This window comes from Styela clava, chromosome 2 (genome assembly GCF_964204865.1).
Source record: "Styela clava chromosome 2, kaStyClav1.hap1.2, whole genome shotgun sequence".
Lineage (NCBI taxonomy): Eukaryota > Metazoa > Chordata > Ascidiacea > Stolidobranchia > Styelidae > Styela > Styela clava.
In genome coordinates, this window is record NC_135251.1 from 29,072,265 (window position 1) to 29,093,037 (window position 20,773).

Genomic DNA, 20,773 nt, shown 5'->3' on the forward strand with positions numbered 1-20,773 from the left:
TGATGTGCTGGGGGCCAATGTTGATGAGTAACATAGCAAAATTGTTTTATTCTGTTACATAAGTTGTTGAAATCAACACCTTTGCATTTTATAATTGAATCTGATTGTCTAATTAGAAATCTTCTCATTTTCTGCTAATGTTCACCATGGCTCACTGTTACTTTAGTTAAAGTCATTAGGCCGAGTAGAAAATGATATTGCCATGTATTATCCATTATTTCCATTGTGATTCTTGTTTCATTTTGATTGGGCGATTGTGATAGTATTCATTTAACATTTTCACCAAAATATAAAATTTTAAAATGTTTATGTTTAGGCACAGAAGAAAAGTTATGACAAGATGGTGCAAGAACAATTCAAAGATCATCAACGATTGAAAAATTTGAAAACTGAACTTGAGCAAATGAAATCGACGAAGGTAATAATTTCATAACTAGATAGCGATCGGCGGCTTATCGATCTTGTGGATTCAATTCCTTCGCTCTGACTGAATAGCGACACCGCATCAGTGATTAATCAATAACTTGCTATTTATACTACATAATTCATCCAAAATCAATAGACTTCTGGTCTGAGATATGATGAATGCACATGCAAAATTTGGAGCAGAATCAACCACGCGTTCGTGAGATATCATGTGACATACAAAAGTGAAACAAAAAAACAAACAGACAAATACCTATCAACGTACTTACCGATCAAGATCGATAAGTAATAAATAGAATAAGGAAATCAATCATGATTTAATATGTTTTAATATTTGATATTATCAAACTTTAGGTAAAACTCATGAAACAAATGAAAGAACAACAGAAGAAAGGCAAACAACAAGATTCTCAAAGATTACGTGAAATCACACAATTAAGAAAAGAAGGGAGGAAGAAAGATGTGAGTATTAGGTTTGGGCCAAGATTTGAATTTTCCCTCTCTTTTCAGTCAACGAGGGGGGCCAATTGTAAAAACAGAAATTCAATAGAGAATCGGCGAAAATGACATGGACTCAATAATGAATTTAATGTCATTCTTGCCGATTCTCTATTGAATTTCTGTTTTTACAAATTGCCACCTCCATTGACTGAAACGAGTGGGAAAATTTGGTAAAGTTATTATCTTAAAATAGTTGACAGTTGCATTCTGCACTGTTGGCCAAGCATATTCAACACAAGTTACGTTTATGAATTGTTATGACAAATTGTTGCAACACCACAACCACTAGAAATCTGTTTTTGCTCTTCCGTTATGACGTCATAGAATGTAGCGATAGGCGATAGCAACCATATAAGTAAAAACATACTACTGGGTAAACTACTCTAACTATTGTTCACAGAGTCAGCTTCGTACATTAGAAACAAAATTTCAAGCAAAAGATCGCGTTGTTAAAAGAAATAAAGAGGAAATTGAAATGTTAAGAAAGCAAATCAGACCTTTATCGGGGAGATTGGGTGCCAAGAGACAAGGTAGGATCACGAGAAACTGCCAAAATTATTTTGATGTGTAGGCCTATATAGAAAATCTTTCTATATATTATGAGCAAATGGAATTCTCGTTATGTGGAATATCTTCATAATATTGTCATCTTCATATTTAAAAATGTACACAAAATTGTAGTGTTGGCATGTTATCTATGTTATCAGTCAATCAAACTATTATTTACTATGGACACAAATACTGAGTCATATCAAGTCAGACGTACTTCATTTTCTGTTTTTTTCTCACAGCACAACAAGCTTCGAAGGCAGCAATGGTATGCTTTGTTTCTGCATGGTAATCCATAAAAAAAGCAAGTTAGTCTGGTCACAGTTGATTCATCAGTATGGTCAGAATTGATATAAATTAAATGTATTCTAAATATACCACTCTGTGTGGTTTAGATCCAAATAACTTTTAGTACACTCATAAGAGAGTCAAAATTTCCCACAGTACTGCATTTTTCACTATTTCAGGTCTAACTATTACTTGCTTTCTAAGCACACTCATTATTTTGGTATGGCGTAATAATGTAATTTTTTTTTTTTAATTTATTATATTTTCACCTTCTTAGATTAAGAATCGAGATAAAAAATTATCAAATGATCAGTCAATGAGATGGGCCAAATCAAAATGGACCAAAATTGAGAACAAGGTAATGTTGTGATTTCCTACTTTGTGTAAATTTTTTTGAGATTTCTTAAAAGCTTATTTCGAATGAGGGTCTACATATCTAGTAAGATACTTTGTTTTTAGGACTCGAATTTTCATACTGCAGAATTGCCTACTATATTAATGACAGTATCTAGCAGTATCATGCAATATACATTTCTTTTCAGTTGCTTTAAAATAATTTTTAAAAGTTTTCTAATAGAAATATTGTTGTTTGTAATGACTTGACATAAATGGGTCAATTTTTTACGATATCATTGGTTTTGGTTGTTTGTTGCTGCTATCCTATTTTTAATTTTTTCAAGTATCAGTGGGTTCGAGGTTTCTTTCTTTGCTCAGTCTGAAGGTGTATAAAAACATTGGGCGGCTGTTATTCACAGCAACATTTCGTATTTTAGATTCATAATATTGTTATGCAAAGAGAAACTATTGAACACATGGGTAAAAGAATGGACAGATTCATAAAACAACGAGAAGATTTATTGAAAAATATTAAACGATTAGAGAAGAGAAAGATGAAGAAAGTTTCAATTTCTCAGGTAATGTCTATCTGTTGTCGTTTTTTTTTCAAGAGTGGAAAAAGCTTATTATTTTATTAAGTCGTGCAATTATGATAAAATTGCATTCAATCATGAAATCGAATGGTGATTGGTGATGTATTATATTTTTGATGAATTTAAAATTATAAATATTTTCATTTCTGAAAATGGTTAATGGTTATCAAAAAATGGAAGATAGTCTACATTGATTTTGGACATGTACGAGAATACCATGATTTATAGTGTTGCCACTTTATGCATCTCGTATTGTGTGCATTTGCAACTGTGTACATTTATTTTACTCCCGTAGTATGTGTACCAGGCTAGGGTTAGGCAATAATCTCATTTTTATTTTCTTTGTTTTAGTTCTATTACGACTTACGAGTTCAGGGATTGTCTGTGTTAGGCAAGTGAATATACCCCCTACTCATAGGTTTCAGTCCCTTCACACAACTTAATGTAAAGTAGGCGAACAAAATTAGTCACCTCCATATTGGTACACATACTTCTGAAGCGCCCATTTATTTGCACATCCACAAGCATTTTATCGTGTGTCATTAAATATAGGAATGCAGATCACCCATGCACTGTGGTGTTACCTAAAGAATTTATTCAAATTGAAAATTGGTGAAATTTAACTCAGTGCTGGTTTTGATGATTTTTCTTCACAATTTGATACAAATTATTTTCCAGTTCTTAGCAATGAATTTTTTTGTACATTCTCTCTCCATACACCTTATACTTTGACCTTTTATGGGTGAAATATTATTTTTCTCAAATTGGATTTTCATTGGCTAGATATCAGAGTTGAAACACAAGTTTATCAGTAGTCATCATATTAAAGAAATAAAAGTCTTGTCATGATTTTGCCTGTGATCACGTTATTTGGAGATTTAATTTATTTATATCTAATGATTTCTTTTCAGCAAGCTCCAGCAGAGTTAATATGTGAAATAGAAAGTTTGAAAGAAACTATTGAATTTACTAATTATCAGATTGAAGAAATACAAAGTGAAATGTTGCAGGTTAGTTCATGATAACAATCTCTAAAAAACAATGTTTAAATTTTACTTCTGATGATCAAATTGTTGTGTTTTCTGTGGGAGCATCACGATTTTAAAAAGTTGTGCTATGAAAATAGATATAATATTTTTGAAGATTTTGTTCCACACTTTTTAAAAATATCTACCCTGATTTATTGTGTAGATATTGTGTAGGCTATAAGGTAGACTGCAAAATGCAAGGGGAGATAGAATTTTTGACAATGTTTCATGGATGCTGCAAGAGCAAGCTCTGAGGATGCCAACTTTCCTGCCTGTGTCATTATCCTTTTGTAAATTTGGCCAAGTGTTGCTAGAATTAGAAAGTGTTCATCAATGAGATGATTTTGTGCCAAATTGGTCAAAAGTTGTAATTTTCACAATTTTCTATTACCCTCTTTCATCCCCATAAAATATTTTCACACACACAAAGTAACCTATTTGGAATAGGCTCGAATTGTAACTTCATAATATCTCTTCTACAAAGGTCAATGAATCAATGGAGGCAGATTCATACATATCATCAATTTTCGATACCTGCTCTAGAAGTGAATTCAGATATATTCTTGATAGTATTCTTGCAATTACTGTCAATAAATCAGCACTTTCCTTGGTCTCTAAGAATAAAGTAAGTATTATGTGTAGATTCAGTTTTTATGTTGTTTCAGTGATATGTTTTTCATTTTGCAATATTTATTTCAAATTTAATTTTACAGCTAGAATATGTTATATTATGGCATCATGCTATCACTTTTCATTTTCTTTTGCTGCAGTCAGTGAGGTGAAAAATGCATTTCTGCTCATCAACTTTTGTCATATGCAACTCTTTTCTCATTGTCTTTTGAAATGCTATTGTTTTTTTGGTTTCTGTCAACTGTCATAACTCTTGACTTTGATTATCATCATTAAAAGTCTTGAATTCTCCAGTTAATCAAAATTCAGACTTTTGACTTTGGGGTGTCTGAAAATGTAACCAAGTTCAACCCCCATATCGATAAGAGCAAGACAGGCTTAGACTATGTGCCCTGAATTACAAACAATGGTTTGAAGTTTTTAATAGAGGTATATAATAGAATAGAAGAACATTATCTTATCTATTATCTTAAAAGTTTGATTTGAAGCAGTATTTCCTTGTCATGATTTTAACTATACTGTATATTGTAGATAGCAGAACTGGAAGCAAAACTAGAAAGCGAATTAGAAACATCGAAACGGGCACAGGAATTGATGAAATACATTGTTGAAGAATCTCAGACCGAACTTGATCCTGATCTTACAGAACTTATTGCAAGTATGTTGAAATCAAATTTATAGCTTATTATTAAATAATAAGGGGAATCAAAAAATATAAAATTCCTCAGCATTCTGACATTTAGTGTTGTCTTGTTTATTCTTGGGACATAGTTGCTCCACACAGTCGAAAAAAGTTCGTACTCTGTTCAAAAATAAAAAATATTGTTATGACTTTTTACACAACTAACCTGCCTTCACCTGGTGTACCTAATAATGTACAATGTTTGTATAATCCTTCATTTTCATGCTTTAATAATTTAATTATTTCTTTTCATTGGAATAGTTCACTTGATTTTATACGGAACATCATATGATTTTTATCAGTATGGTAGGATTGTAATTTTTGTTTTTTATGAATCTTTGTTGTATTTTGTATATGGAGTACAATTATGTGAGATGAAGAATTTTCTGATTGCTTGATCAATAGATCATTGTAGTCGAGTATATCATCCGTGGATAAAGTATTTACTATATTCATGGTTTAATTCATGAACATATATTTTAGCATGACATTGTGTAGCTGATTCCTGTCATATAAATGCGACAGCACCGATAGTTTTTTTACCACTTCAATGTAAAAGCATTTTGGTGGAACAGGAATTTGAAAACCTGATATAAACTCTAAAATTTTTTTAAGGATTACTGTAATACTTTTATATTCGTTATCATTTATCAGACTACCTTACTTAATTAGAGCAAGAATACCTGTAATAAGAATTGAAAACTAGAGCAATTCTTAAGTATGTGGAAAAGAATGTCATGAATAAGGTGTTTTTAATACCATTGATTTCCTGTTTAACCTCTGTAGCAATTTAACATCTGTACCCCAACAACAACAAACTATTTGAAAAACAATCCATATTTCCACTTTGGGTCCAGCAATAACTCATTGCAATATTCCAGGATCTGATGATGACAGTGACAGTGATACTGATAGCAATTCAACAGGACGTCCCTCATCAAGGAATGAGTTGGTTTCAAATCCTGAAACTCCAACAAAAGATTTAAGAATAAAGGCCAGAGCAAAAACTGCCACACCGCAGGTAATACTATAATATTCATTATTGATCATTCATATATTATATGCAAGAATGACCCTCTTTCAAGTTATATAGTTGATATTACCTGAAAATTATACTCCAATATACTGGTAGCAAATAGTAGTGAATCGACAGATTTTGTTGATAGAGACCAGTTCCTTGAGGTTTTCAGTTTGAGTTTATTGAATCATATCCTAAGCAATCTGAAATGCCAATTTACAGAGTTGCTGTTGTGTGACTCCTATGGTTTACTTTAATTTGAGTTGAAAAACAATTGTATAATGCCATAATCTACAAAGCTGGTAAAAGTGACTGTTTCAAAGCCTTTAATATGTTTCTCATTTATTGTGTTCATAACAGCAAAAAATGCCTCAAACCAGACCTAAACATCATGTTAAAACCATGTGTAATTTAAGATAAGGTAAGTTCGGGGACTATCTGTGTTAGCCAAGTGAATATACCCCTGCTCATAGGTTTTCGTCCCTTTACACAACTTGATGCAAAATAGGCGAACAAAATTAGTTACCGCCATATTGGTACATACACTTCTGGAGCGGCATTTTTAAAAAGGTTACTGTGACATATATGTACACAAGATTTTGTGTATAATCAGGTGTGGTGCCTCTATGTTCCTCATCATGTTTCTAGTTCCGTTTATTTCATATTCCTTTTATTTTACTTGCTTTTAGGAGTTACTGCATGGTATAACACAAGCTAATTTGTCACCTGTTTCTCCATGGAGAATGTCAAGTCCAATCATACCAGAGGAACAAGGGGGTGGAAATGATGACGCAAAATCGAAGAGACTTACTTTCGATGTTCTTAATCCACCTACGTCATTGTGAGTTAATTTTTGTCATAACTTTTTTAATAGGCTTGTTTGTGGAATCTGTGATAACTTGAATTTGATGAAAACAATACTGGTAGACAATATAAATGCTCATGTCATATATCAAAAAAGTTTGTGACTGCTAGTTTAATCAAATCATTTCCAATTTGTAGGGAATTAGGCAACAGACCAGTCCCAACCTTGCCTTCGCCTGATATGGAGAATGAAGTTGTGGATGGGACAAAATCTGTTCTCAAAATAGTAACTACGCCTGAAAAATTGGGGATAAAAGAATCACCGTAAGTATTAATCGATAATATAACTGTAATTATTTAGATCTCGCTGAAAAACTTAGTGCAGTGTATTCCAGCTATTTTTTTTTGTTCATCCTGCATAATTGAAACCTTGTTCCATATCTTATTTTTAAATCTGTAAATGTTTCTAGAAGCGAAGAGTTTGCACGTCCTGGAACCCCACCAACATCCAGACCAGTGTCAAATCGACAACATAAAATGCCACCTGATGTTTTTGCCAGATTAACATCATTTTCAATTGGGTCTCCCCATGTAAAGAGGTGGGCCTATGAATTTTATTGTTTCCAAAGATTGCAAAGCCAATTTACAACTTTAAAAATCAGTGAAATCTACTTTGGGAATTTCATTGTGTATCGTATTCTTGTTATAAATATCTAACATCTTTAAGTTATCATTTAATTTTAAGTATTTCTATATTTTAAAACATTGAAAAGCCTTAAGCATGACTTGTTGGCTCATCGTAAAACAATGTTTTTAGCATGTCTAGTGATTTATCACATTCAAACTAAAAACCTAAAAAAATGAATAATAAATAGCTCTAATGATCTCATTCATTATCTAATGGCGGATGAAGTATTTGCCCATTACATGATATCTATCGAAGGAACTACGAGCAAAAATGCTTTAAACAAATTTCTTAAATTTTGTCACATGCATTGAAAATAAGCTAATATCTGTGAAATTTTATGGATATTTCTGTCAAAAAATTGTAATTCACAAGAGTGAGATTTTTCAAAGTATCAGCATCGTTTTCCCGCTCATCATTTTGAATTACAATGTTTCCTGAATTATATATTTATTTGATTAATTTCTCAGTTTGGAATACCCTGAGTATTATGAATTCAGGTATTTATTTATGTCAAGTGAAGCTGGGTGTTGCATGTATGTAATTCACGGTGAATTTTGATGAATATGTAAGGTTTTAAATTTGAGCTTGAGGACTTGTAACGACTATAATTTTATTTGCAATATTGCAAATTTTAGATTATCATATCAATATGCTTGTGGCATTAGTTAGATAAATTTGTTTATGCTTCGGCTACTTGAAATCTTGTCTGATCATGCTAGAATAGGTTCTTATCACAAGACCGGATTGTTGTAACCCAGTCCGAGAAAGTTTCAATCCTTGATTTTGAAGGGGTTGAATTTAGAAGTTTATTAAAACTAGATAGCAATCTGTACAATAAAACTATTTAGGTTTCAGTAATGAATTTATTTCACAATCACGATTCGTGGTAATAAAAATTCATGTTTGGCTTATTAATTTTGCTCTGTCCATGTTGACGCTTCCTTCTATGACCTTGCCATTGCATCCTTTTAAAAAAAGACCATCTAGGCATCAGTAGAGGTTTTTAACAATCTCGATGGTTAACAAAGCTTTAAAAGATCTTAATGGCTGGCTGAATGCATATACCAATGATTTGCTTCAATCCAGATTTTCCTGGCCTAATGAATCTTAATATTTGTAATTATTATGGCAATAAAAAATAGAGAGAAATTTAGATAAGCTTTGCTGCAAACTATTTAATGAGCTACAACGTAGAATCAAAAATCGACTCAATTCTGTTCTCAATATTTATACCGGTAATCATGATTCATTTTCGAAATTGTTGACGCATCTGTAATGGCTGATTTTGTAAATTCTTAATACTGATTGTATTATCCGTCAACCTCAATCCGTCCTTAAAATTTTGAAGGTGAAAAAGATTTAGTTTGAAAAATTTAATAGGAATTATGATTTGTTTGAATATCAGATCATTTTAATCAATATTCCTGTATTTAGTTTTCCTCAAAACTATTCAAAAGTACATTGAATCAGGTTTACATTTCATACTCTGTAACATCTGCTGAATAAGATTAAACTTATAAATTGACCATACTTTAATGATCAGATTTATTTTGTATAGTTTGTATATTCCATCATGTCAAACTCAATGTAAATTTATAAACAGCTTCACTCATTATTAAAATTACTCTTTATACTTAAATGTCCAGTATATGAGGGTCATAAAACAAATTTTAATTTTTGCAATGTTTATTTGTATTATATAATCAATTTATTCTGAATGAAATGGTATTCAGATTCCGCCGTTACTGTTCATACCTTCATCCAATATCTCTTTTTGTCAAATACGTTTTTTAGAGGCAAAATGACAGAACATACATCGAAAACACCACTGGGAAAGAATACACCATTGGAATGCATTAAAATTGCAGAAGGACACAGTAAAGCTGTTCTATGTTTACATGCTACTGATCAACTATTGTTTTCTGGCTCAAAAGGTAGAGTTTTAGATATTCGAGAAAACCTCGATTTGTTGGTTAATTATATTTTCATTTATATTGTAATATCCCTACTGGTCTGGTTTAAATTAGATTTTGTATTTCATTCAAGCCATGGGTAACACAAATTTGAAAATTCTTCTTCTGGATTTTTGAATCTTGTAACCTGGTTCATTTTAAAAATCACGGGTCTAATTGTTTTAACCCCCATTTGTCATCATTGTATATAATACGAGCAATAATATTGTTGGTTGTCATTTCTTTTTCTGTAAAATTGTATGTCATTTAGTTTTATTTTACACCATCTAGATCGAACAGTGAAAATTTGGAATTTAGTAACTGGTCAAGAATTCTCAACACTTGATGGTCATCCTAATAATGTTAATGTGAGTAATATACGTAGCAATATATCCTTGCTTTTTCTGCACTTTTTTATTCTTTTCAATAAGGTTGAAACTTTTGTTAATTGACATAAGTAGGACCATTCACCAATTTGTAGTTCATTAATTCTACTTGTTATTAATGGTATTTTGTATCAGTGTTGATTCATTTACATCCGCCCCATATACATATTTTTGTCTTAATGTACATTCATAAACTCATTTTTGAATAGAACACCAGGAAAGTAGATAATCAAATTGTCTGGCCTTTTTGGCATAACCAATTCAATTTAGTTGGCACATCTCATTAAGCCTTAGTAACACACATGCCAATGCACCTTTGATTACCCTGTGCCCGTTCAAATCTTGGGGAGGATAACCATGTGCGAGGGGATTTTCTGGACTCCTTGCCGCCATACTGTGGTTCACATTACCGCTGGTCCGTTACGGATTCCTACGGTTACAAGTCCATGCATCTGAAACTTGTATAACTTCTTAACCTTAATCAGCATGATATGGTAGCTAGAAGAGAAACCATAGTTTGCAATATGATTAACTGTCTTACAGTTTTCATCTCCCTCAGTATAAATGAGAATCTTAGATCCCATCTTTCGTATTGAATTTCTGAAATTGAACTAGGCATACTTCTAACCAGGACAATTTTAACTCAAAATCATTGTTCAGTTAATCAAAACTAAATTCTTTAAATTTTTCCAGGCTGTTTATCATTGTCCTATCAATGGTCTTGTATATACTGTATCATTATCTTTCATAAAAGTATGGGATATAAGAAGCAAACCAAAATGTATTAGAATATTCAGGTATGAGTTGTTTGTTTGATAGGTAATTATGTTGTCTTGCCATTGCTTTAAAAGATTACAAATGCATGGCAATTAAAGCCTACTTATGATTTTTATTGTGTGTCTATTTACCTACTGATTCCGCGTCCTTCGGAATTCAGCTATTAGTAACTATATTAGCCTTATTTACTTCAAGTATTGATATTTATTCTTCTCAGCTCTTCCGGCCAGAATTTTCCTTTGTCAGCATTTTCTTCAACAATGGGAAGAACCAATAGGATGCCTGATAATGAATCTGAAATCACTGATATTGCATCATCTAAGAAATCGAAACTCTTGTACACAGCGACTGGATCAACCGTCAAGATTTGGGATTTAAATAAGTATTATTTTGTTTTTGACTCTGGGTAATGCTAACTCTTTGTTTAATCTTTGAAACAGAGGTTCATAACTTTTCTTCCAAAGGTGAAGACCAGCTTTTTGTTTCTGTTTCGCAACAGCTATATTCGATTTTAGTCTGTAATAGTCTAAACCAGGGGTGGGCAAGGTTTTGGGATCAGGGGCTAAAAATTTTGCGACCTAGACTGGTGGGTCATGCAAATGTGACGTAAAAAGTGATATTTTATGAACAATATTTACAGCATTACAAAAGCAATAGTGGAAATCAGTGAGCGTTGTGCCAAAACATAATTTAATTTCAATTTCAACAAATTCCTTGAGCTATTAGCTTAAACATCAAAATTGAGTTTTAGTTTGGTTGTGGCCGCATCAGGCAGGCCAGATTGAAGTACCCAACGGGCCGATTTGGCCTGCATGCCATAATTTGCCACTCCATCCAGGGAGGGGGAGGGGACACATTGTTATTTATAACTCGAGTGGAAACAGGCTTCATTCAAATCACTATTTCGAAATGCTGTTTAAGATGAATATTGAATGACATTGTGATTCTTTTATTTCAGATATGCATTAGTTGGAAAGTTAACAGGGCATGGTGGACAAGTTAAAACAATAGAAGTTCCAGATGTAAAGGATGAAATCATAATAACTGGTTCAAAAGATCATTATGTCAAGGTATGTTATTCTCACTAACTATATCCACAAGACATCTTGAGGACAAATCATCTGGGGTGTTCTAAATAGGATAGACTATGTCGAACTGAAAGAACCTGCTTCTTTCAAATATAGTAGGTCTGAAAGGTCTGCTTGTGTAAAAAAGCCTTGTATGATGGGAATAATCAAAACACTACAGCTATAAGCAATTGCTGTGTGATAATTTGGATGGTCAGTTTGGTTGATTTCTTAGCAACACTGGCCTTTTTTTCGATATTTTCACCTAAAATGAGTGTTATATATTGTTTTCTTCTCTCAATTTGTTGATTTGTTATCAATGCTGTGGCCACATTTTTAGTTCTTTTAATCAAAATGTGTGTTATACATTGTTTTGCTTTTTCAGTCTTTTCTTATTCCGGAATCACATGGCAATATATCACCAACAACAACTTTTGATCCTCCACATATGGATGGAGTGGAATCTCTTGCTACATCTGTCACTCACAATGCTTTGTTTTCTTGTTCGAGAGATAAATCTATCAAAAAATGGGACTTGAGTTCAAAGAGTTTGATAAAGGTATTGAATTTGTATCTGTATGTTTATGTCATTTATTTAGAAGACAAACTGTTAAGCTGCAAAACATTATTAGTATCACACTGGTGAATTGATGGCAATCATACAAATGAATTGTTTTTCAACATCGGAAAGGAATTTTCATATCCTAGAGGAGAGCAAAACCTAGAGAAACGATTTTGCAAATTAACCATATGGTATACCACGGCTTTTCATCTGGTTACCAGTCCATGTTGGGTATGGGATTAGTTAGCCAGTTATTTGTTTAACATGCATGGACCTGATGGTGGAAGAAGCCTTTTCCGACCACCGACCAGACTATGGCGGCGAGGAGTCTAGCAATCCTCTTCACATAATATTCCCCTGTGGTATTCGAACCTGTGAACCCACGCAGGATAATCAGAGGTGCGATGAAAAGTGTATTTCTAGTGCTTTTCACGATTAAAAAGGCCAGATTTTCAGCATTATTTGCATGAGGACTTTCGTTATATAATGAAGAATCAACCTTCACCAATTGCTCATTAAAATTTTTTATTTCACTGTTTTGTGAAGTAAATTCCATTTCTTTTTCAAGTCTGAATATCTTGCACACACAAGTTGGGTCAGTACTCTGGACATGGTCAATTTTAACGGCAAAGAAATCTTGTTATCTGGTGGCCGTGATGGTATTGTGAAATTATTTCACTGTTTTGTGAAGTAAATTCCATTTCTTTTTCAAGTCTGAATATCTTGCACACACAAGTTGGGTCAGTACTCTGGACATGGTCAATTTTAACGGCAAAGAAATCTTGTTATCTGGTGGCCGTGATGGTATTGTGAAATTATGGGATGTTGGAAGTTTAAGCGTTGTTGGCGATCTTCGAGCACATTCTGACACTGTCAATGACATCGCGTCAAATAATGAACTTATTTTCACAGCGTCAAAGTGAGTGATATGTTTATGAGTTGATAATAATTGTATGATCATTTAAAATTTTGGCTGCATACTTCTTAACAAGCTATTTATGACATTTGAAGTTAGGATCGTAACATAATATATGATTTCCATCCCAAACTACATAGAACTTATACAGACGTTTCATTGAAATTCATTTTAGTCCAAGGACAATGTTTCTGAGTAATCCCTTTTTGAAATGCGGCATTTGTTCAAATTTGTCAATGTCAGTAATTGCAAGGTATTATAATGAAATATGTTGAAAGCTTTTCGCAGGATTCATAATATTTTAGGATTTTATCAACTTGATAACTTTGGAATTATTGGAAATATTTTGTGCTGAACTATGAACGTATGTTATCATTCGCTCATGATTTTGAAATGGTCGTTTTCTGCTTTTCAGTGATATGACAATTAAAGTTTGGAAGCACAGATGACATTAAAAGTAATAAATTTGGCTTGTGTTTAGAAGCATTACTCTCTCTGCTTTCTAAAAGAATATAGTTTTCTCTAATCTTAGTTTGTGTTAATTTCTAATCTTAACGACTTATTTCTTTTGCATGACTATTGCAGATGCAATATTTAATTTGGCATGCCTGAATGAGTAGTTTTTTCAATATCTGAATTTTTTCTTTTAGTTTGGTTTTATCTAAAACTCACATTAATCAGCAAAAATAAGATCAGATCCTGGTCATATTTGAGACTTTCCCCAGATTGTGTAAAATCTGGTTGCAATAGCAGACTCTTCTCAAAAAACTATTGAACATTTTTTTATATTCATCAATTTTCGCAACCGATTTTATAAACTAATAACTTGATCTATTTCGAATGAAGTTCAAGTCTGATTAATTAAAAATCGGGCATTCGAATTGATTACTTTTATTTTTTCATATGTTTATCAACTACATGCATGTTACCTTGTCTGACAATATTTATTACCTCCAGAAATTTTATTCTTAGTTTTCTTGAATTTTTCTAATCAAAGCACTTGTTTTAAAGCTAATTAATTCAAATAACAAAGAATTGATTATTGAAAAGTTTTGCATGTTTTAGTCCAACATCAACACTATCTAATTTCATTACGATGTCAATTGTCAACTAAGTTATGTAAATGACACAGTTATCAAAATGTAATACAATTTACAATAATTCATCAATCATCGTAGAAATAACTGAATTGAATAGTTACATCCAGTAGTTATGTAGCATTTTTGAAGCTAAGGCCTATTTTTGTTATGGTACTAATGATAAGTGTTCTGCTATAAGAAGCTTTAAACCAGGGTGTTGGTCCGCCAACCCATTTAATGTAGCCCTTGTCAACACTCAGAATTTGTGCCATCGAGCATGAATTCCTAAGCTGACAGTTTATGTTTTAAAATGCACTCACATGTTCCTTTATTACTGGCAGGCTAAGCGATAGCCCGATTCTCCTTCTCTTGGCTTTTCTGCTATTCTTTTTGTGTGTCCCAGCTATTCGTCTAAATTTGGTTATATGGTCCACAGAACATAAATGTTGCACACTCCTGGTTTAAACAATTGTAAAATCATAGTATGTAGCAATAAAGAGCAACCATGTAGCAATTACTAGCTCTTGGCAATTTTTGTAGAGATTTTCCAACAGTACTACCAAAGTAACAGCATTGTTTTTATAAATATTTTTATTTTCAAACTATCAGCTATGTTTAGTAGTGGAAAGGATTTAAATATTATAAATATCATTTTAATATTCATCTGAACAGGTTTTTTGGCATCTTTACATAGTCCTCACTTCAGAAATATGGATTTGTTTTTCTTTTTGTGTTAATACAGTTTTTTTTTGTCTTGCAGTGACAAAAAGATAAGAGTATGGAGATGTACTGATAGTTCGATATTTGCACCACCATAATCTACCTGTGAAACCGTTAATGATATTCAACGTATATATGTTATATAAAGGGATTTGTGTCTTGCATGCAACCATGTGTTGGTTGAATATAACTTATTGATGGTTTGATGTCAGTGTTCCTTATGGATTCTATATTTAAAAGCAATTTTTCTCTGGAAATAGTATTGTCAAATTTTACATTGTTATTTTGGTTGGTATTCAGCAGATTGAAAAATGCTCAATGTGTAAACTCTCTTAGTATCAATTATCTCTGATGCATACGGAGGACTTCAATCTGATATTTTTTAATGCTATATCTGCAAAATATGTGATTTTGACATCTGATTTGGTAAATTGACTGAGATTCTTAAATATACTATTAATTTTAAAACTCAAGTAGTTGCATTGTGAGAGTAAAAATTTTTTTGTAATTAGTGTTGTCAAAATTATCACAAAATACCCTTTTCAAATTCGAATAATCTCCTATTTTGAATATTCTGCATTGATATGTAATAGTTCACTGTGATTTTACTAAGGTGATTTAAAAACAAAATCAGAAAAAAACGTTTATGAATACTGAAAATTGTGTACCTCGCAAATTCTCATAATTTTTCTACAGTGTCTTCGGGAATTTAAAGTATAGAATTTATTTTGAACCTTGAGTCTCGCTATAGCAGAGATTTGTCTTGTTTCTGCATCCATTCCAGAGCAGACTCGCATTGTTACATGTCGTCACTGTGATATTATATTTGTTGATAAAAGACCAAACTTAAACTCTGAAATATCGAAAGAAAATCGATAAAATCAAGATGTAAACTTAACTTAATTCTATAAATTTCGCAAAGTAATATTTCTATTTTTCACCAAGTACACGTACATATGTAGAGAAATAATACTTATTTACACTGTAATTTTTTTTTATTATTTATTTATCCTTATAAATTAAGGCATAGTAATTAAACACTATAAACTCAAAAATTAAGCATGTGCCATTGATGAATTTGGCTGCTTGGCACAAATCACAGTGGCTTAGCCTCGAATTAAGAAATAATGTTGCCCAGCTAGTGGGAATCAAAATCATACCCAGACTTTTCGTCAACTTGTTTCGATACACATTGTGGCCATATTGCGGGGTTTTGGTTCTCATCAAGTATTGCCCACAATGCTTTATTTGCTCAGGAAATCATTAAATGCACAATTTTAAAATACTTACCGACATAACCTAAATCCAGCCAATTTTTCGACAACGCATGTTACATCTTTGGATTTCTCCGCATAAATGATGATGTAATTTTTGTATGAATTATCATAAATAACAGTGATAGGTAGTTGGCAGTGTTAGTGCGTCAGTTGGGAGTAACTTGTTATCATATTATATAGTAACTTATTGTTATCATATATAAATGACCGAATGTTGTTCCATCATAATAATCACTGTTTAATGTCTTCGTTTTTCTTAGATGTAAATCAGAGATGTGCAACACGCGGCCGGCGGGCCCCCATCCCCCAAGCCATTTAGTGCGGCCCTTGTCAACATACAGATCTATTCACATCAAGCATAAAATCCGAATCCGACAGTTTCTGTCGCTCACGTGGTTAAAAATGCATACTGTTTTTTGCTCTTATCGCCTTGTTAAATCTTTCGTCGTTTTGCCTGGTGTCTTCATTACTGCGAGGCTGAGCAATAGCCCATTCTCTTATCTTACCTTTTTCACATGGAATAACTAAATTTTTTGTTTGGCCCGGATAGATGTCTGAGGTTGGTTATATGGCTCACCGGCAAAAATGTTGCACACCTCTGTTTCAAGTTCTGCCAAAACCAGAATAGAATATGTATATACATACAACTAAACATGATCCAAAATGTCGAGGGTCTGAAGGCAAAAGGGCGAATACTGAAATGAAAAATAATTTATTTGAAGAAATTTATGATTTTAAGGTGAACAACCCACATTTATTTTAGCTTAAATCAGTTTTCATGATTAAATTTGGAAAAAGGCGAATTGTACCCTTACCCGTACAAAACCGATTATCAAATTTTGTTCATATACTTGACCTAAGTTACAATTTTGTTCCACACTTGTTGTAGATCAATTTTAGAATGGCCATAAAAGTAGTGCCTATAGGATTATACAAAATTTTTCTGTTCCAATGACATCATACTATTTACCAAGGTGTTTCAGCTTCCGATAAACATGTTATATTCTGTCATGATATGTCTGCCGTTCATAAATTGCAATATTGTTTATTACTAGATAGTGCACTTGTAGTATTCTTGAATGTCGTTTCCTTGATTTCTGGTACTTGCTCGTTTTGATGTTGGAAGTAAAAAAGAATGGATGGATAGTAGTGTTTGTTTCATTTTTAGTTGTGCGCGAGAAAATGTGTGGAATTCTTTATGAAAAATGTTACAGTTAGGTACCGGTATTTTAATTAGTATCATGCGCTGCGTGGTAAACAAACCATCTCTTAAAAGTGCATTTGAATCAAGAGACCGGGTAGGAATTTGTTATTTATACCGGGGGAGAGAAGAGCCGATGATACGGCTTAATAATACGAGGTACTACGGCCTCTAGACAGGTTGCCCGTCCTTGTCCGTATGGGATTGGGTTCGACAGTTCATTTACTTCAGACACATGGACTCGACGGTAGAGAAAGCTGTGAACGACCAGCGGTTACGTGAACCAACCAGCGCGGTGAAGAGTTCAGCAATCTTCTTGCGCATAATCATCCCCTACGGAACAACTCAATTGATGAAAGCACCCATGGAGATCGGGCTCTGTATGTCAGTCAGAGCGTTTTACCGCATGTCCTGTTTTTTTTAATGTGTAGCTGAGTGTAAACGGGAGGCATTGGATCTAATCATCCTTCAAATAACTCTTTTAATACAGCTCTTTAAGTCTAATTTGAGTGATTTTTAGTTTTACTTAACCTTGCATAACGTGGGTTTTAGCGAACCGCAATGTAAAAATTATCGTGAATTGTCAGTCACAACCTGTTGTGGTTATTTTCGTCTCGACTCCGCATGGATACAAGATGGTCTTGGCAAAAGAACACAATCAGAATTTTTTTTATTGAAAATGAAGCAGGTTGATCATTAATTCACAATATAGCCCAATTCGCCATCAACCGTTTGGCAGGATGTAAGGGTTATTTAGTTTAGGGTAATATCACAACACTCCGCTTCTGCCACGGAGAGAACAGGGTGGAATGGTAGCTTTCTGGCCGGTGCTGGAATCCGTGTATTGTAGATCAGGGGTGTGCAAACTGCGGTCCGCAAAGAAAAATTGTGCGGCCCGCGGAGAAGTGCCAATTTCGAAGGATTTGCCCGCGAAGCAAGCTCTTAGTTTTGTTAATCTGGAACGTGCGAGCAATTTTAATCTCGTTGTTTCTTTCTCACTGGATTCGTTTAAAGTCGGTGTGACAATAAATTTAAATAGCAGTTTTACTTAGAAATTTTGGCGTTTTAACTCAACATTTCTGCCAGGACCCCGAATAATGCTGTAAGATCGATAACAAAAATAATTGCGCTTGCATCTACAATAGAACCCTACGAAAGGCTCTGGAAAGGAAAAAATCAACTTACAAAAATTCTTATCGTAAAAATATTGCTTCGACTAATGTAAGATTTTCTACATACGAAAGGCCGAAAACAACAACCGCGTGTAGTGACATTTGTTTATTTTGAATTAATTTAATGCAGTGCTTGAAGCACGGATGTCCGATTCGAATTTATTATTCGAATATTGCTTTTCGTGTTTGTAAGAATACCGAATATGGCGCACATATCCTAGCGCCGCCGTCAACGTTTTGATTTAGGACATTTTGAAAGCATGAAAGGATTTCAATTATCGCCGATTTAAAGTGCTTATTAGTTATTACACGTCGAGGATATTTTAGATTGAAAATATTTTACAATTATTATCGTATATATATATATTTCAATTTTGTCGAGATAGTTTGTGTGGCCTTGGTAATAAATTTAAAAGCAAATTGTGTTCTAATTAATTGTTTTCATCTATTCATTTCGATAGTCACCGAACTTGAGGGCAATTTTTTCACGACAAACAAATGGTGTCGTGAGCAATATAAAAATTAAAGTCCGCGCTAGCTGCCTTGCCACACGCCAATCAAATATATATATGTCATCCCATTGGCCCGTTTGTTTCCCGCGGGTACAACTCTCACTCAGTTTAGGTTGAGAAGACGATGATACGTAACAGTTAAAACTAATAAGATTGAAATAAATACCGAACGAAAACTACAAATTTTTGGTATCCAGAGACTTTCGTAGGTAGAGTTTCTTGGTGCGACCCGCGGCGTCACCCAGCTACTTGTATTCTGCCCGCCTGTAAAAAAGATTGCACACCCCTGTTGTAGATCATAACGTGAATGCGATATTTCACTCCATGGCAACCGGGGAAAGGTAATAACGTATATGAAATGAACGAGTACAACGACCAAGTGCATAAATTTAAAAAAAAAAATTGAAGTTGCTATCTCATGTGACTAAACAAATCTATAGTACGTAATAACAATGAGTGGAAATTTCTTCTATTTTATCGAATATTCGGTAGTATTAAATAAAATACTCTAGAACAGTGGTTCTTAAACTGGGGGGCACGCCCAGGGGGCGCCCCCAAGGGGGCGCGAGAGGTCACAAGATGGAATCGGAAATTTACATGCAACGGCTCCTGAAACGGTCTCCGCGTTCGTTAAAAATACCAGCTTTTTCGTGGTACAATAAAATTTTGTCTCGTAATAACTACAAGAATTCAAAATGTCTCTCTATTTTAATTCATTTGTGTTCAAGGTAGGGTTACCATATTTTTGTGATCTCAAAGCGGGACGCCTCCGAAGACCATACCTGTGAATTTTGCACCTTCAAATTTTACATGGAGGGACTACGATTAAACCCCGTTATCGTTAGCACTCTTTCGGAGTACGGGGCTAACACGTGACAAAATGTAGCAATTATCCGCTAACAAAACTACGAAACAAACAAAACCACGCACCCACTCTCAGTGAAAAGGCTAACGGTACGTTATACGACAACAACAGTATCAAGAACATTCTAATTGGTATTGTTCTTGTATTATGCTGACTGATTGAACGCCAAAGCGGGACATTTGGCTGACCTGTCGGAAAACAGGGACAAAACGTTGAAAATTGGGACTGTCCCGCCTAAATCGGGACGTATGGTAAGCCTAGTTCAAGGTAACTCGCGGTTGCGGCGACTCATGTCAAAATAAACTCACTACCGATCTAAAATACCACGCCAATCCGCGTACATATTAAACAAAGTGTGTGATCAACTGCCCGATTATATCTAGTTTTGATATAGATTGCACTCATGCGAATTAGTTGTCTTCATTAGAAAGATCTGGTATGATATCCCAGATCGCAGATTTAATTTATCACAATTAAAATACATATTCATCGACTCGAAATCCCCGCGGTACGCATCCTGAGTCAGTCCTCGAGATTACGCCAGTCGTTATAAGAGCCGACTTTGTCAACGGATATGTAATGGTTTTCCTGTTGAATGTGTAACTTCTGCTGTCTTTGCTTTCTAATTAAGCGAATTAGATAAGTATCTGACTCCAAAAACAGAATATATAGTAGGTTACGTGTTCAAATTGAGATATCTGTTAATTTTATATAACAGTAAGGATCTGACCAATTTGCCTGTAA

General features: G+C 33.5%; 1 protein-coding gene across 5 annotated transcripts in view; it reads left to right on the forward strand.

Annotated features, from left to right (window-relative positions):
- LOC120336863 (kinesin-like protein KIF21A) overlaps positions 1-17,425 on the forward strand; it is a 30,288-nt gene extending 12,863 nt beyond the window's left edge. The window contains exons 18-39 of one of the 5 annotated variants that reach the window (XM_078110104.1): positions 317-418; positions 781-888; positions 1,328-1,457; positions 1,719-1,744; positions 2,042-2,122; positions 2,538-2,678; positions 3,605-3,703; positions 4,206-4,346; positions 4,883-5,009; positions 5,295-5,339; positions 5,915-6,054; positions 6,741-6,892; positions 7,054-7,179; positions 7,326-7,454; positions 9,338-9,477; positions 9,787-9,863; positions 10,575-10,678; positions 10,876-11,040; positions 11,617-11,728; positions 12,111-12,284; positions 13,001-13,206; positions 15,043-17,425. In XM_078110104.1, coding sequence (XP_077966230.1) covers positions 317-418; positions 781-888; positions 1,328-1,457; positions 1,719-1,744; positions 2,042-2,122; positions 2,538-2,678; positions 3,605-3,703; positions 4,206-4,346; positions 4,883-5,009; positions 5,295-5,339; positions 5,915-6,054; positions 6,741-6,892; positions 7,054-7,179; positions 7,326-7,454; positions 9,338-9,477; positions 9,787-9,863; positions 10,575-10,678; positions 10,876-11,040; positions 11,617-11,728; positions 12,111-12,284; positions 13,001-13,206; positions 15,043-15,100 — 2,583 coding nt within the window. In that variant the 3' untranslated portion in view covers positions 15,101-17,425. Of the gene's footprint in view, positions 1-316; positions 419-780; positions 889-1,327; positions 1,458-1,718; positions 1,745-2,041; positions 2,123-2,537; positions 2,679-3,604; positions 3,704-4,205; positions 4,347-4,882; positions 5,010-5,294; positions 5,340-5,914; positions 6,055-6,740; positions 6,893-7,053; positions 7,180-7,325; positions 7,455-8,010; positions 8,041-9,337; positions 9,478-9,786; positions 9,864-10,574; positions 10,679-10,875; positions 11,041-11,616; positions 11,729-12,110; positions 12,285-12,855; positions 13,207-15,042 lie in introns of those variants that run through there. The other 4 variants (XM_078110100.1, XM_078110101.1, XM_078110102.1 and 1 more) reach the window with 4 other exon arrangements.
- Positions 17,426-20,773: the final 3,348 nt, after the last annotated feature.